The 18775-nt window shown below is 38.3% G+C and overlaps 1 protein-coding gene across 1 annotated transcript in view; it reads right to left on the bottom strand.

Moving 5' to 3' along the window:
• Positions 1-16445, bottom strand: part of MRPL35 (mitochondrial ribosomal protein L35) — a 410427-nt gene extending 393982 nt beyond the window's left edge. The window contains exon 1 of the mRNA XM_044062332.1: positions 16355-16445. Within this exon, the coding sequence (XP_043918267.1) occupies positions 16355-16382 (28 nt within the window). The 5' untranslated portion in view covers positions 16383-16445. The remainder of the gene's footprint in view (positions 1-16354) is intronic.
• Between the last annotated feature and the right edge of the window lie 2330 nt (positions 16446-18775).

Raw genomic sequence — 18775 nt, 5'->3', positions numbered from 1 at the left:
TACATACGGGTATCTATGTGTGTGTACATAAATATATATACACACACACACACACACACACACAGTACATATTTAGATATCTACACAGACTATATATATATATATATATATATATATATATATATATATATATATATATATATATATATATATATATATATATATATATATATATACACACACACACACACTTACACAGATTATATACATTATATATAAATACATACATTATATATATATATATACATATATATATATATATATATATATATATATATATACATATATATATATATATATATATATATATACATACATACATACATACACACACACATACACATATATATATATATATATATATATATATATATATATATATATATATATATATGAGCCAACATCCTAGCAGATAGATTCAGTGCAAACTTCACCCTCCTCTCACCCCCAAAAGGGCCCACAACAATACCAGAAAAGTGTAGTGTCCCAGAAATTACAGATGCACAGGTGAAAACAGCCCTTTCAAAAGCCAAAAGCACAGCATCAATGGGGCCAGATGGTGTCCCAGGCTGTGTCTTGCACGAACTAACCCCCCACCTAAAACACACTGTCTAACCTCAGCCTCTCCACAGGCTACGTGCCCATAGAATGGCACACAGCAACGGTTATTTCGCTCCACAAAGGAGGGGCCACAACTGACCCTGGTAACTAGCCTGGTCTGCAAAGCTATGGAGTGCATCATCACGGAACTCATTAACAAAGACATTGGGAACCTGCAAACACTTGACCCGACCCAGTTCGGCTTTGTTAAGGGCAGATCATGCCTACTAAACCTGGTTGACTTCTTCGAGACAGTCACCAAGGCCATAGATGAGAGGAAGGTGGTTCACACAGCCTACCTTGACCTCGCCAAGGCTTTTGACACCATTCCCCACTCGGGAATGATAGAAAAACCCACCAGCCTGAACATAAAACCCCTACATCACGAGATGGATTGCCAACTGGCTTACAGACAGAACTCACACGGTAAGAATAGCGGGCTCCAGGTCCGACTCTAAACCAGTCACAAGTGGTGACCCACAAGGCTCGGTCCTGGGATCCCTACTGTTCGGCATATACTTCTCAGAAGTACAGGAAAACACAGGAGGACTATGGCTAACCAAGTTCGCCAATGACTGCAAACTGGGAGCCATAACGGACTCTCCAGCTGACACGGACATTCTCCAGAAGGGCCTTACTGAGACGGACACCTGGTGTCAAAGTCATGGTCTCAAGCTAAATGCCAAAAAATGCATAGTCATCCAGTTTGGGAAAAGAAAACACCCATGAATTACCACATAGGTGGCAACCCCCTTAATACAGAAGAGATAATAAGAGATCTGGGAACTCAGGTAGATCGTAATCTTTCCTTTGACAATCATATTGCCAAAGTAGTTAGGAAATCCTTCTATGTAGCCCATCTAATTACTAAAGGGTTTGCATCTAGAAATAAAGAGGTTATAGTGCCCCTCTATTCGTCACTCATCAGACCCATCATAGAGTACAATGCCCCATTTGGGATGTACCTCACAAGACACTTCCAACAGCTGGAAAGATCACAAAAGTACCTCACCAAGAGGATCACTGGCCACAAACATATGCCCTATGCAGCCCGAGTGGAAAAGCTCCGGCTGTACTCAGTAGCATATCTCTTACTCAGAGGTGATCTCTGCCTGACTTACAAAGCCATGTCCAACTCAGAATTGATGGATATGCTCCACCTAAAGAAATCCAAGTCACTGCGAGCCACTCGCTCTAGTGAGCTACACCTCGCCACAACAATAAATAGAACATGTTGGAGGGATAGATTCCTGTCACGGAGACTCCCCATGCTTTGGAACAAAATTCCTAACTACATTAGGCAGAGCCCCTCACTAACATTCTTCAAGAAAAACCTTGACAAGTAGATGGGTAACAGAAAATACACCCCTGGGATCACTTCATTGGATCTTCTTGACAGAGGCTCAGTTAATTATTCAATGGGGTGGCGAAAGCTGACACACTCTGGCTAGGCTTATAAATGCCCTCGGGCAGATAGCCTAGTATCTACCTATGAACCTATGAAAGGAATAATTAATATAACATATAAAATATTGCATGAAGAATCAATCAGAAGAGGTCAGAAAGGATTGGGAAGAGAGATTAGATAAGCTATTCACAAAGAAACAATGGGGAGATATATGGAGGTCTCCCAAATATGCAACAATATCTAGAAGATTTAGGATCTTTCCTTGAAAGTGCTTACATAAGTACTGTATACTCTAAGTAGACTCCAAAGAATTTTTCCTCAGGTATACAACAAACAGAGGTATGATGGGGAAGAAATTGGTAGCTGGGAACATATTTTCTGGGAGTATAATGAGTTGGCAGACTTTAAAGACTTCCTGCAGACTGCACTGTTGGAAATGCTGGGTGAGCAAATTGGTGTAACTAAGAGCTACAATACAGAATAGGAATTGCCTAGACATAGTAAGGCCTTACTGAGTCTAATTATGATGGTTGCCAAAAAAGCAAATACTAAAAAATGGAAAGCAAAGTCTAGACCAACTTTACTAGAAGTAGTGAAGATAGTAAGAGAGATAAAACAACTGGAACTAGGATCTTTAGAAAACGTCAAGAGCAAATTACATAGGAAAAAATGGGAAATGTGGGATCAGTACATAGAGAGGAGGAATGAGTTTTATAAGAAGGCAGGAACTGAGTGAGCTATGTGATGGCTAACTAACAATGACTGGATATATTACAAGTGCTGTATAATATTAGCAGCTGCAGTTGTGTCAGCATTGTTTGTAATGTACAAATGTTTGCAAATGAGATTGCATTGGTATAGTTTATTTTCATTTATATAAAATCGTCTATGTGATACGATTAAAAAAATAAAAATCATTATTAAATTAACAAAAAACAAGTGCTCTTCATAGCACCCTCTATGTGCCCAAAACGGAGTCCTGTAATTCATACAGAGTTACATGTATTGGTAGCATATCTAAATAAAATTATAAATTTCTTTTTTACGAGACCCATTGCTCCTACTATTTGAACTGTCTGATCCTTCTTCCACATTGCTCCCATTTCTGCCTACAAATCCTGGTATTTTAGGACTGTCTTTCTCTGTATGTCAGACACTGTACTCATTAGGTGTAGCAATTTCAACGATCAAAGCTACTTTAATGTTCTTTTTTTCTGAACTGCTGGTAATGGATAATCCCAATGCTTTCTGGCTCATGTTTCCAAAGCTTCTCAGCTACTTCAATATTGTAATGTTTGCACTACCCGCAGTGCAACAGTCTTGCCACATTATTATGTCTTTCAGTACACAGGCCTTCTGCCATTAGTGTATCATATCCAGCAACAAGATGTGTGACTGTTTCCAGTTCTGTTTTACAGAACCTGCGTTTGCTTGTTTTTCACAAATGTTCATTGGACTTGTCAAACCAACGTGTACGTGGGCCACTATCCTGGACCGCCAATATTAATCTTTCATCTTTTGGTTTAAATTCACCTCTTATCTATCCTGCATCAAATACTGATCAACACAAGGTTGCTCCAGGAGTTTTTTGTACTGACCACAATAATTATGCCTTTCCCACATTTTTGGCACATTCAGTTGCTGCCTGATTTTTCCCTTCTGGTTTGATTTCCATTCCTGCTCGACACCGATATGCTACTACTAAAACTAAGCAGGGAGTCATCTCAGATTTCTTATACACGTTTTAAAACTTTCACAATGTCTGGACCTGGTGAGGTCAGCAGATATGTATGCAGTCCCATGACTGTAGATCTATACATGTAATCAATTTCAAGGAGGCACACACCTCTTTCAGAACGAGGAACATATATAAAAATCAGCACATACCAAGATTATATCATTTGTAAAGCACAAAGCATTTTTCCCAGTTTTCTTGTCCAACTGATCCAATACCTTTTGGGGCCAATCACCCCCATACTATAAATTAGAACAAGAAGAGCTAATTGTTTTACAGCGTGGACTTCATTCCTAGATGCCAGGGGTGTTTTCAATATATTAGTTTTAGTCTTCTAAAATATCCTTTACTGAGATTTGTTTGCATTGGTTCATGTTTTGTGGTTGATCCTTTATCATACATACATACATCCACAACCCCTATGTCCCCATTTTTGCACATGGGGTCGGGGTGTCACTTCAACAGTGACAATCTTCTAGAGCCAAGGTTCATACTGTCTGGTGGCTAGCCCTGCTACAGTTGATCCTTCATCAATTCCCAAATATTTATATACTCTCTCCTGCTCAAGTTCTTTTATACCACATTCCACTCCAGACTGATATTTTAATTGGTGATGCAGCTTTTCTGCTTTAAGTGTTGCTAATGGCATTCTTAAATCATCTGAGAAAATTTTAACTGCCTGCAACTGTGCTTTCAACTCCTCATTTCATGAGCTACACAGTTTAAGTCATCCACAAAAAGATTATGAAAAGTGTTAACACTTGGTTGTTTTATGGGAGCCAAGTTGTAACCATGACTTTAATTGTTAGCTTAAATGGGTTAAGGGCAAGAAAAAAGCACAGTGTTGACAAAGAATCCCCCTGGAATATCCCACTTTTAATTTGTTTGCCTGGGACAACAATTTGTCCTTTGTCATTAACTGCAAAATGGTTTGCCACTGTTTCACAGTCACTGTAATGTAAATGATCAGTGCAGGATGTACATTATACATCTGTAAGCACTCCATTATCTATGACTGGGGGATGCTGTTAAATGCTTTTTGGTAATCTATCCATGCCATATCTACAATCGTCACCTTTTTTGCAATTCTCCATTATGACTACTTAGAAACAAATGATCCTTTGTTCCATATGACTTTCTTTAGTTTACCTTTTGTTTTTTGGCATGATCAGAATTTGCTTCTAAGTGACTACAAACTCTGCAAGCTTCAATGCCGACATATAGTTTTGTACATCGTCGGAAGGCAAGTTATTGGTCTATAGTTTTTACAATGGCTTACAGGTTCACTCTTAAAAGTATTGTTTTTTCCTGCTGTTAACCAGGTTGGTGTCTGTTTGGGATGCGCATACAAGTAGTTATTACACAAGTCTAAATTTTCATCTAAAGTTAGTTACTGCATCTGTGCCTGATGTTTTCTAATTAGAAGCTTTTCTTAATTTTGTTTTAATTTCTCTGTCCGTTACTTCATCCCATTTCATAACCTATACATATGAACTTCTTACTGTTTCTTTTACTTCTATCCATTCAGCATCTTCATTATGTTCCACAGGATCTTTGCAAATATTTCTCCAAAATGTGTCAATTTCTTCCTTTTTTTTGTGTGTGTCATTTCTATTCTTTTTGCTTTGTTTACCAATTCTCTATTCTTTTTGTTTACCAATTCTCTAAGTATTTTCAACGGTCTGCTCCCTTTCCTATACTCTTTTAACAGTGATGCTTCTCATCTTAGAGTTTTCTCTATTTGATGCTTTCGTGATGGCATTTCCTGTAGAACAAGCTACTCACTGTGATCCATGTTTCCTTGCCAAAGAAAGCACCTACTCTGTTGCATCTGCCCCCTGTGAACCTACTGCCATTACCATGGAGAAAATTATGTTAACATCTGAAGATTCAACTTCAGAAGTAATACCAGGATTACCAGACGTTGATACGGAAGACCCCATACATCTGTACTGCCAAAGGATGTGGCTTGTGACTTGCAAGAAGTGTCAGGAGTATCATCTGAGACTCAAAGAACTTGCCCAGACTTAATAATATTCCCTTACCATATTAAAGTGTAACTTAATATTCCCTCTCCATATTCAAGTGTAACTTAGATCTATGGATTGGCAACAGAAATTTACCCAAGGACTGCCCCCATCCTACTAATAGATACAGGCAGCTCCTAAATGTTTTATCCCATGCAAGGGTCCCCTCAAATTATCTATGGCATGATCCTGTTAGTCTCATTAGGAGTAATATACATAATTAATTATCAACCATGGGAAAGGCAAGGCCTATCTATAATCAAATGGGATTATTTTGAGCAGAAAAATGGAAATTGACTAGGCTTAAAATGGCCCGCAAAGGCAACTAGCCTAGTATTTCCCTTATCATAGGTTCAAAGGTATCAGTTTAAGGTAACTGTCATCTGGCATGGATCTGTGCAAGTGATGTTCCCAGTTTCTAGTTAGTAAAAGAACAGAAAAGAAGATTTACATCAGAGAACTATTTCCACATGCTGCCTAATGGAAACAGAGTGAAACGGAGTCTGGTGACAAATTCAGTCTCAAAAGATTCACTGTTTTGCTTTCCATGTAAAATATCTGGCCATTCTAACCACCTTCTACAGTCATGTAGTTACACAGCATGAAGAAAGATGTCCAAAGCTTTATACTACCATGATAAAGCACCTGACCATGCAGCATGTATCCTCAAGTGGAATGAACTGGGCAACTGACTAAACAGTAGGCAGACAATGGATGATAGGAGAAAAACAGCAATTGAAAAAGCAATTACTCGCTGGCACAGTGTATTAAAACACATTACAGCTATTGTTCAACATCTGGGAAATTGTAACAAGGCATTCATGGCAATTTCCTAGGCCATGTGCTGCTTTTGTCAGTTTGATCCTATCATGGGTGAACATCTGCACTGCAATAGTAATGGATCACTATCTTGGTAAGGACATGCAGAATGAAATTATCCAGCTGATGTCAAATGCTACTTTGAGGACTACTGTAGGGAAGGTGAAGGATGCTAGGAACTTGTCTGGGATTCTTGATTGGACACCAGACATCAGCAATCAAGAGCAAATAACTGTAGTGCTAAGACATATGGACATGTTCAAGGACTGTAGCCACAGCTGAGGAACACTTTCTGATATTTCTGCCTGAGAAATATACAACCAGAGTAGGACTCACAAATGCCATTCTTCAGACTCTGCAACATCATGACCTGGAATGCCGGCCCAGATTAAAAAAAAAAAGAAATTGAAGGGCATTTTGTGGGCCATATGCATATTACAAGGCTATGAAAGCAACAGGAATATGAAAAGGAAACGACGGAGTGTAGGCCCTGATTTAAAAAAAAAAAAAAAAAAAAAAAGATATATTCAAGGGCATTTTATGTGCCATGTGCCTGCCACAATTTAAAATCATACAGTTAGCGATGAAGCACATTCACCAATACAGGCAGTGTATTTCTTTCGATGTCTGAAGAACATTTACTTAATCTGTTTAGCAGCATCAACAAGCCGATGCCAGATCCTGAAATGACACAAATGTCACTGACACCACTGCCAGAGACTTGCTGGGAATTAAAGATAGATTCCACCAAGGCAGTATGGTTACAACTGAAAGGAATCATGAAAGCATTTAAGGAGACGGGTGAAGCTTTATGTACAAGTGATGCCGCAACATACCAACAGGAAAAGGGACTGTGCTTGGAACTTCTATCATTTCATTGCATGTTTCGTGATTTGGTAAGATGAGCTGACATAGTTAAGTCGTGCAAGCAAAGTGACGTACAGTTAGTTCATCAGTTGACATTTCTACATGTGTCAGAGTGCTGGCATCAACTATGGACATACTGAGAAACAAGAAAGACAGGATTTCAGCATGCCATGGATGAAGCCTCCAAGACAGCAGCAGAACTGATGTTTGTACCACATTTCAGGAAAAGAGACAGCGGAAAGTAAAGTGTTTCATTGACTATGACTGACAGGATGAGACAGTACGCCACAAGTAGAGTTTTTCAGTGTCCTTCTGGACACGCACTACTGTCACTGACTGACTGGCTTGAGCAGCTTTCACCGTTTAAGGCCTTTGGATTTTTATCAAATATTAAAACCTTGAGTGAAGGTGCAGAAGACACCTTAATCTAACAGTGCAAGGTTCCGAAAGAACAATTAAACAGACAGAACAAGTGGCTCTACAACACTGTTGACTATACTCTTGGATATGAACTGAAAAGTCTCTCTCGAAATGAATGATACTAAATCATTACCATTGACTGTGTTAAACTTCCTCATTTGCAACCAGTTACAAAATATCCACATAAATATTTAAGTTGCACTGCACATTTGTTTGCACCTGTTGCAGTGGCAACTACAAAATACATGACTTAATAAAAACATACATATGTTCATCAGTAAGTCAACAGGCTTTCAGGCTTAGCTGCGCTCTCAACTGAGCATGAAGTGGGGCAAAGTTTACTCCACAGCAGTCTCATTGAAATTAATGGGATACCACTAAAACACTAGGTATGTGTACATCTTTTCCAGAAAAGATATGCAGCAGAATGTTGTATGGCAGTAAATTTCAGGATGAACCTTAGCCTGGCTTTTACATACTTTGTATTCACTCTGATTCTGCTTACTCCAGTAGGTAGGACCAAACAGGACAATCAGGATAAAAAAATGGCAAGATTTGTTGAGCGAGGACAAGTAGGAGAGGCAGAATTTGTTGAACTGACAGGACCAACAAGATTCGTAGCAAGGCAAGGACAGCTAGCAACGGCAGGATTTGTCTTGAAGCACAATCAACAAGAAAACTGCTCATATGCTACAGTAAAAGTGACAGCAATCTAATAAGCTGAGAAGCTAACTACGCACTCTAGATAAATATCACTCTGGTGTCTATCATCTGTGTGCTTTTTGTCTTCACCTGTTTCTCTTTGGGTTTGAGGCCATCTGCCTCAGTCTCTGTAATCCACATGGCTTTTTCATGTACGTCTTGCATGTCTGTAGTCTTTTCCATAAGTCTTTCCCCTGGCTGTTTTGCATGCCTCCACAGTCTGATGTTTCTGCATATTTGTAGCCGTCTTTGTACTGTACTTCTATAGTTGTAGTCTGTGTGCTGCTTTCTACTTTGGGGGGGGGGTCTGTAATTCTGAATATTAGTGTTTGTCTGTAGCTGTTTCTTGTGCTTTTGTGTACCTCTCTAGAGTTACTATCTTGTATTTTCTAGCTGAAGTGTCTAATGTCAGTCTTGCTATAAACACAGTCTTGTGCATGTTTGTTTCACTGCAGTGGTGTACCTGACTGGTGATACCTGTGTGTACTTCAGTCTTGCTGTAGCGAAGTACCTGTGGTATGGGCATCTGTCGTAGTGTTGTGTATATCATTTTCACTAGTGCTATACCTGGGTACTTCAGTCTTGCTGTACTACTGTCTTTGTCTTGTGTAGGAATCTCTGTATCTCTTATGTGTCTGGCTCACTTGAGACAATACAGAGGCTTATTGTAATGTAACAACATTGATACTAAATGTCAGTCAGTGTGTGTGTGTACCTCTGTGGGACTGGCTACCTTGCCATAATGTTACATTGCTACTAAAACGCCATTCAGTGTGAATATACATCTGTGAGACTAGCTACCTTGCTGCGGTAAAGATGCTTGCCATAAAGTAAAGCAACACTGCTACTAAATGACAGTCAGTGTGCATAACTTGATGCAGTACAACAAGAAGCACAAGTCTGCAATGGTCTGTGCGTATTAACACTTTATACAGTGACTGTTAAGTGCTCGGGGGGGGGGGCTTAACAGAGAAGGGGATCATATCTTACTTCCTCCCACCCTTTCTGGTAGGGCCCCAACTTGAAACTTGCTGGCGACACCCAAAATGATAACACCAGCCCTGCTCCAAGCTAAAAATAAAAGGAGTTAGGAAGGACAACATCCCTGTCGCCCATCTAGTCAGGATAAAATAGAGGAGTCTTTGTGAGTTCTGTTCAAGCAGCTTTATTATGTACAAACACATCAGGATTGAGGCTGAACTTTAAATTAGATAACTTATAAACAAAACTAGCTATTACACTCGTACATGCTCACTCTAAAGATACAGCACATACGCTCTATTCTACATCCTCCCTCTTTGAGAAATAAGTCATGCAATGTTGATGACATCAATTGATATGCAATCAATACAAATAATTATTGTCATGCAATTATACAGAACTAAATACATATAAAACAAATATGTCCAGGTTGCTGTGTATTTCACACTAGGCCTGGAAATACAACCAAATCGTGCGTCATAAAAATTAGAATTAGGTTTAGCTACTGGGACTGTCTCTGCTGAATGTTCAACTTTAGGGACATCAGGAACATCATCAAGAACAGAAGCAGAAGTTAAGACATGTTCTGCAACAGTAACATTGTCTGGATTGCTCTGAGATCTAGAGTCTGTATCACAGGAACAATGCTGTGATACAGATTCTTATTCAAGAAGAGGTCTGTGATTTCCCCAGTACTCCACACCCTCAGATTCTATGAAGGTGGATCTCGGCTAGGTACATATACCTGTTACTTGACCAATCCGGTCGAAACCTTTCCCCGTTTCTACCTTCATTGTCTCCCTTTCTTTCAGTGAACAAAGAAATATCCTCGATTTACCATAGCTGAACTTCTGGAAAGAACACTTTCTAAACTGGGCTCCAGTTGTCCTGTTTTTCTTAGCTTTAGCCCTCAACAAACTAAAACAGATGGACAACGTTGTTCTGGTTTGCCTAGACAAGTCTCTGAGCAGGCGAGCCAAGTTTATCATCACGGGGTATGTCTCTGAGATTAAGTAAATTCAAAAAGACATCAGTATTATCACGCTTTGACATCTCAAGCAATTGCTTTGTACACTGTACTGCATGTTCAGCTAGTCCATTTGATATGGATATTCTGGACTACTAGTAACATGTACAAAGTCCCATTCTTTTGCAAACTTCTGAAACAACTGACTAGTAAATTGAGTACCATTGTCAGAAATAACATTGTGTGGACTACCATGGACTGAGAAATGACATTTCAACTTTTGTGATAACAGCAGTGGACAATAGGTTAGGTAGTAAATCAGTCTCAAACCAGTTTAACTAAGAGAGAGAGTCTACCAACACTAAGTAATACTGATATATTCGGGTGGAATATATCAGTGGCTATGGTTGACCAAGGTAGTTCAGGAACTTGACTTAAATGAAATGGCTCTTTTTGCAAATGCAGTTTAGTACTAATGCATACTGAACAAGAAAAAAGTACTTTAAGCAATGTCTTACTACAGAAGGCCAAAATACTAGTTTTCTCGCCCTTCTTTTGGTAGATTCAGAACCTGGGTGACCACAATGCAAAATCTGGATATATTCGTGTTGTAAGAAAGCAGGAACAGCAATTTTAGGACATTTGAAAATAATGCCATCTTCCATCAACATCTCATCTCTGCAAGGAAAATAAGTTTGCACTTCAGGTGGTACACTAGATTGCTTTCATGGCCATCGAACATTAATGCAGTGGTTGAGCTTTTGAAAAATTGGATCAGTCTTTGTATGATCTCTCAGCTCAATTCTCATGGTAGAAAAATTATGCACTTCCATGACATCAAAATCAAAATTCTCTGCATGAAGCTATTCCGTTGTACTTCTGGGTGATCTTGATAACGTATCAGACAGATGAAGTTTGCCTTTTGTATAGACAATTTTGAAGTTGTACTTTTGCAATTTGAGCATCATTCTTTGTAATCTCGCTGGAGCTGAATGCATAGGCTTCTTAAAAATAGTAACTAGACATTGGTGACCAGTTTCAATCTGAATAGCTCGACCACAGATATAATCATGAAACTTTGAACATGCAAATACTATTGACAAAAGTTCTCAATTTGAGCATTTTGCATTTCAGTGTAGATAAGAGTTCTTGATGCATAGGCTACTGGTCTGCCCTTATGAAGAATAACTAACTGTGTGCAAGACCAGATTTTTGAAGCATCACAGGGAGGAGTTACTGGTTTATTGACATCACAGTATCTTAGTGTAGATGGGGTGGCAATTTTCTGCTTAAGGTCTTCAAATGCTTTCTGGTGCTGTTCCAACCAAGACCATGTAACATTTTTGTGTGTCAGCTTTCTCAAAGGTGTTGTCAACTTACTGAAGTCTGGTATAAACTTGTCTAAATAGTTAATCATACCAAGAGAATGCTGTAGAGGCTGAACATTATCTGGTGCTGGCATCTCAAGAATGTCTACTTGCTTAGACGGGTCTGGTTGCAAGCCAATGTTAGTACATAAATTACCTATATATGCAACTTCTGGTACTGTGAATTTCCACTTTAGAGGAATGAGCTTTAAAGTTCACTTCACTTGCTCTGTCTAGAACTCGCTTTAGGTTTCTGTCATGCTCTGCTTCATCACTGCCTCTAACCAATAAATCATCTACTATTATGGCACAAGGATAACCTGAAAACATTTGCTCCATTAAACCCTGAAAGACTTCAGTTGCAGAACTTATAGATTCCTCAGGATGCCATTTGGAATATCTGCCAAATGGGGTACTGAAAGTAGTCAATAATGAGGTTTGCGATCAAGCATCACTTCTCAAAAATGAACTTTTTGCATCCAAGACAGAAAAAATAGTGGCGTTCGGTATTAGGGCTGCAACTTCCTCGACTGTACACATTGGATGCTGCAGTCTCTCTAATGCTTTGTTAAAATCTCTTGGGTCAATACATATTCTGATTTCATCTGAGCCTTTTTTGTGGGTTGCTACCATGGACGACACTCCTTCAGTTGGTTCTGTGACTGGACAAGTTACACCTTGCTGCACCATTTTATCCAACTGAGCTTTGACTTTATTCTGCATAGCTATCGGAACGCTTCTTAATGGACTGACCTCTGGGTCTAACTTCATAGAATACACCACTGGAAGTTTACCTGACTGGTCATCAAAAACATCAGCATACATGGCTTCAGTAAAATTGGAACTAGGAGGTGTGCTTACATGATGAACTTCTTTGGTAAAAGAAAGCAAATTCATTCTCAAACTGCCTCTGAGACCCAATAATGACTGCACAGGTCTTTGAACTACACAGAATAGTAAGCTGCAACAGTTCCTAGCCAAACAACATGAAAGCACTACTGAGCCTTCGGGTTAAATTTCTTCACCCCATAAGCAACAAGTTTCGCACAACTAGCCATACTGAGTTGTTCACCAGCTCTCACTTTAGCAAATGTGTCTGCTGACTTAACATTACACTTTGAACCAGTGCCTACTTTGAGCTCAGTGGATTTACCATTGATCTACTTTGAGCTCAACACTTCATTCTTTGCCAACAAATTCACTGCATCAACCTTTTCATCAATTACTGATACACCACCTACATAGTAAGTAGAATTGCAGCTCTCTATATGATCAACTTAGCTTTTCCAGTGACCCTGCTATATAACTGTGTGAGGTTTACTGGATTTGCAAAACTTTTGAAAATGGTTCCATTTTTTATACTTATGGTATTGCTGACCAAATACTAAGCATTTCTCTCTTTAGACTCATGATTGGCACCACAATTGCAACAGTTAACAATAAAGCTGGATATGGATTTTGATGACTCACCCTTGTACTGCACTAAGCATGCCTTTCTCTTAGAACTTGTTGGAAAACTATGACTTCTCCCAAGAAACCCTGTAGCGGTTGCAGCTGTGATGTGCTTAGGCCTGCTTCTGCTAGCAACATGTTGCATGCCATCTACATTTGCTATGGAGCCTGCTAAAACCATGCTCATCATTTGCAAGCATATTTGTGTGCCTTTCTGTAACTTCATGGATTTGACAAATCTCGATAGCTTTGCTCAGCATTAAATCGCTGTCATAAAGCAAAAGTTCTCTCACTGCATCACTATTAATACCACATACACAAGCCTGTCATTTAATCGACTCACCTTTTAATTCACCAAACTGACATATTTTAGCGTCGTTTCTCAGGTCAGTTATACAAGCTGCGAAAGTCTCCCCTGGTTTTTGATCTCTTGTGTAAAACAAATGCCTCTCTAATGCAATATTTGTCTGGGGGTTACACATTTCTCTGAATTTTCACTTCAAACACTCAGGGTATTCCCTTGATTCAGCCTGCACAACAATATGACTGTTTTCACCTTCTTCCTCATATACTGCTGTTGCATACACAAATGAATGCTCTCTTTCAATGGCCTAGGTTAAGTAAAATGAATGCTCTAGTGCGTGCATCTTTATCAGAATAAGCTGCTTGTATGAAAATATACACTTGCTCATATATTCTCCAATTCTCTGCAATATTTTCATCAAACACTAATGGTGATGGCTTTCAAAATCAGTCTGTCACATTAACACATACCGGTGAAGGCTTTTGCAAGTATGCACGAACATGCACACATATACATATGCCAGAAATTTATGCCAGTTCTTGTAACTAGGGCCAACAGCACAACAAGCCTCTGAATAATTGAACTTTGTGAAAAGTCTCTTGGGCACTAATACTCTTGAAATTACTGTACTGTAAGAAATCACCTCTTATCAGTGTAAAAGATTTCAAAATAACTGCACTGTCCGAATGAACTGGACTGAAGCTCAGAGTAAGAATCATTTTGAAGTAATTGCATTTCATGAATAATCAGGCAGTACTTTGCTAAATAACTCTTTACAGTGCAAGAAACACTCTGCAATGGCAGCACCTTGCAAATAGACACACACAGCACAAGAAACTTTTCAAAACGGCTGTATTTTGACTGCACTTTATGAAATAGTTGCACTTGGCACACAAACTTCGGAATAAATGCACAGTAATAAGTGCACACTGTAAGCACTGTTACACACTTTATAGAGATACTTCAAATAACTCTAGTTATGCCCTGAATACAATGTGAAATAGTAGTTATACCAAAACACAGTACTTTGCTAGAAAAAATGCAGTTGCCTTGCTTTATTTACACTTATGTGCCCTTTTTTTGCCCTTATTATACTCGTTTAATCTCTTTACATGCCCAATGTACTTTTCTTGTGTGTTTTACTCTAAACTTGCCTATTTGGCTTTAAACATGCTCATTTTGCAATTCTGTGGCAATTCCAAACCCCTTATGTGCTTTTTTGATAATCGTTTTATCAAATATCTTAACCTTAAACATTTTTTTTAATTAATAAACCTTTTGTGCCTCTTGCTGGTTTAATAATGCAGTTTCTGTCCTTGAAATGTTCTGTTTAATCTTTTTTTTTTTTTTTTTTTTTTTTAGAATAAATCATTCATGCAAGTTTTCATTACCTTCAGTTTGTTTCTGACCATTTTTCGTGCTCGTTTATCTTAATCTACCTTTACTGTTAACTCTGCACCTCATACCGCTGAGAAGCAGCCGCTGGAATCCCGGTTTTGACCCTACCTCACTCATCTAGTCAGGATAAAACAGACAAGTCTTTGTGGGTTCTGTTCAAGCAGCTTTATTATGTACAAGCACGTCAGGATTGAGACTTAACAACTTTAACTTAGATAAACTTATAAACAAACTAGCTATTACACTCATCAATGCCCACTCTCTGGCTGCAATCTTAAAATGGTACTGAAGCTAGCACGTGCTTGCTATTTCTATGGACGTGCAGTCCCTCAAACGCTTCTTAAAGATGCGGCACACACACTTCATTCTACAATCCCCTTCCCTTATAAATGGTTTTAAGGACAATCTGCTGTCTAGGTTGGGGATATGTGCTCCAAAAGACAAGCACTTCACTCTAAAAATTACATAACTATCATAACGATCATATTCTCAAGAAAAAATTGGAAAGATGTAGTAAAATTGGGCAAAAAAGAACAAACAATAAGCTATCCTTTTTCTGCATCAACAAAAGTCACAGATGTACAATTTATGGTTATTTACTCTGATTTACTAGATATCAGACTGATAGTTTTACACGTATTATTCTAATGATCTTACGCAATATTTAACGAAAAGCAGGAAATATTTTTCCCCAAAAATATCAGGGCATTTACCATTTGTCACGTTTGTATGCAAAATGCCTACAACTGCTCAAATCAGCACTGCCCTACTAAAATAGGTACAAGTGGTAACCTTACAAGTAACTAGAGGCTGGAAGGGCAATAACATTAGATTTAAATATAAAACATAAATTAATGCATACAACCCTGTTCCTCTGCCAAGCACATTGCCTAAAAGAACGTCTTTATATGACTGACACTGGAAATGCTAAAATACAACAACTAAAAAGCACTGTAAAAACAGTTTCTGAAACAGGCGGAATGCGCACGTTTTAAACACTGCAGATGAACGTCACCGACCTGAAAACACAATGTAAAAAGCTGAAGTGATCGAACAGAGCCTGCATTTAAAAAAATGTCTTAAACATATAGAGATATACTACAGTGTCGGAAACCCAGCTTTATAATACCGTCAGGTACAAAGCGCATATCTGCATCACTTCCCAAACGTCATTTCAATGTCAAACTAAACTTCAAAATGTTTGTACAACACCTCTATATTTTCAACAAATAACTGCAACATATTCTAAGAAAAACAGGTCTACCTGACAAAAAGACTAAAAAAGTATTAAAATTTATAAACTGTACCTGTAATATGCCGGAAAAAAGTTGCCATGCTGCACAGCGTAGTCTACAAACTATGGTATGCCTACTGAGACAAACCAGATAGAAATAAACAGCGCGTGCTCCATTTCAGAACTTGGCAGTAAACAAGGACGCAGTGTGGGTGCCCACCAGCATACTTCTCAATTGTACAGATTGTCGCAGAACGTCCATATTTTTGGTCAGTTTTTCATAAAATTGTGGGTTTTTTCCTAACAGTTTAGTGGTAAATCATTAAAGACTGAGGTTAGAAAATAATGGCAGACATTTGAGTTTCAGACTTCATACCCTTCGGAAAAAAATTACGCTAATACGCAACCTATTATTCTATCAATTTTCTAAATTTGTAAAGGAAATATTTAAAAATAGTCCCTATTTTTGGGCCTTTGCCCCACTTTTATTTATGGCTCTTTCCAGATTTCTTGCTCTAAGAGGTTTAGAGGAATGGTTCATGCCCATGGGTGCAGGCATATAAACACATATATATGAAAATATATATGTGTGTGTGTATATACACACTCACGCACACAAAATATACTATGCTATTTTTTGATGTGTTGGTTATTAAGTATAATTTAGTAAGTGTCTTGCTATTTATAACATATTGTGGTACATGTACTTGGCACACAGCTCCTTAAACAAATAATAGTCACATTTTATATTACATGAAGTGCAACAATTTCTCCAAGTTCAGGAAGAAAATAACTTTTTTCTGAGGTAAGTAAAAGTACTTAACAGAGTTTTCTTAAAGGACCACATCAGGTAGAAACTGAAAAAAAATTATCATTTTAGCTTGCCATGAAGTTCTACACAACACACACCAGTCAATAGTTCCATAATTACTTGCTACTATTTTTCCTAACCCTCAATTTCCTCATGAAGGCAGACATGCTAAGGTGATCTTGTTTTCTTGAAACATTACTTCTTGCCCATACTGAGCTGTGAGGGCACTACTGATAGTATTACAATGCCCTAGCTACCCTTGTCAGATCACAGTATTGCAATGCCCTGGTTACCCTTGTCAGATCACAATCCCATTCATTTAGAATGGAAATAGTGAGAAATACTGTCAAGTCTGAGAATCCTCAGTAAAAAAAAAATTGTGACTTTATTAGTTTATTTGAAAAGATTACTTTTTATTTATCAGTGACACAATGATTCTGAAAGTTGAAAAACCTAACCTTGCAGCTGGTCAAATGCTGTACTCTTTTACTGTCTCAAAACTATGGAATGCCCTCCCACCTTCTATCAGAACAATTAGTAATCCTGCTCTCTTTAAGAAGTCTCTCAGATCACACCTCTCTTCTCTCTGTCAATGTACATGTGCCAAAATAGTACCTCCTAACACCTGATCCACTACTATATCCCTCTACAATATCACTACTTAGGAGCTCTCTCTGACTTGCTAAATTCAACTGCTTATGCCTACAAAACTCCAAGTAACAATCAGAACTGCTACCCTCCCTAACGCCATCCTCAGTGATCAATTTGTACACAATGTTGCTGTGTAATGTTTGTAAATAACTTGTACCATTGTGTTTAATATTTATTTCCATGCATTGAGATGGTATACACACTGTATATTGTGCTTTTTCTTGTATGTACTATTAATGTTATGTGGAGCTTTTCTCCCTGGGCCTCTACTGAAAATGGGCTCACCTAGGCCCAGTAGAGTTTCCCGGTTAACAAATGCAATAAATAAATAATAAATATTTGCAGTATCTGTTGCATATATTTCCTATATGTTACATGATGTATGTAAAGTTCTTGCAAAGGATAAAGAAAGATACCATAGCTTTTTTAAGTGATATTTTGTGAGTTTCAGGTCCTATTTTCTTTTCCCGAATTACCCATAGTGCCATGTTTCCTGGTTTGCAATGCTCAGCTAATTAGTGAAGTTGTCAGTGGTTATCAAATTTATTCATCTTCAGGCTACAAAAGATTAAATAAGTTTATATCTCCAAGGAAAGGAACAATCCAACTTTATATGACAATACAATGTCAAAGACTTACAACGTGGGGGCCTGAATAGCTTTATGAGTTCAGCTGATCTTCTTCTTCTTTCGGCTGCTCCCATTAGGGGTCGCCACAGCTGATCATCTGTTTCCATTTCTTCCTGTCCTCTGCATCTTGCTCGTCACACCAACCACCTGCATGTGAGTTCAGCTGACGTGAAATAAAAAAAGAGCATCATGAACCTGGATGTGTTTGTTTTATTGGCAAAGATTTTCATGAGTGATAGGCAACATGATGCAAAAGCAATGGAGACAAATGCTTAAACAAAGTATTATATTTCAATCAGTCCCAACATGGTGTACACTGAGGAAGCTGACTAAAGATAGAAATGCCATAGAGGGCGAGAAGCTGCTAAGTCGTTATTTTTAATTTGTGAAAGAATGGAGATAG

The sequence above is a fragment of the Protopterus annectens genome, chromosome 2.part1 (genome assembly GCF_019279795.1).
Source record: "Protopterus annectens isolate FY-2018-M chromosome 2.part1, PAN1.0, whole genome shotgun sequence".
In the NCBI taxonomy this organism is placed as follows: domain Eukaryota; kingdom Metazoa; phylum Chordata; order Ceratodontiformes; family Protopteridae; genus Protopterus; species Protopterus annectens.
Note: the sequence above shows the minus strand (reverse complement) of the source record. Positions and strands in the feature narration are given on the sequence as shown.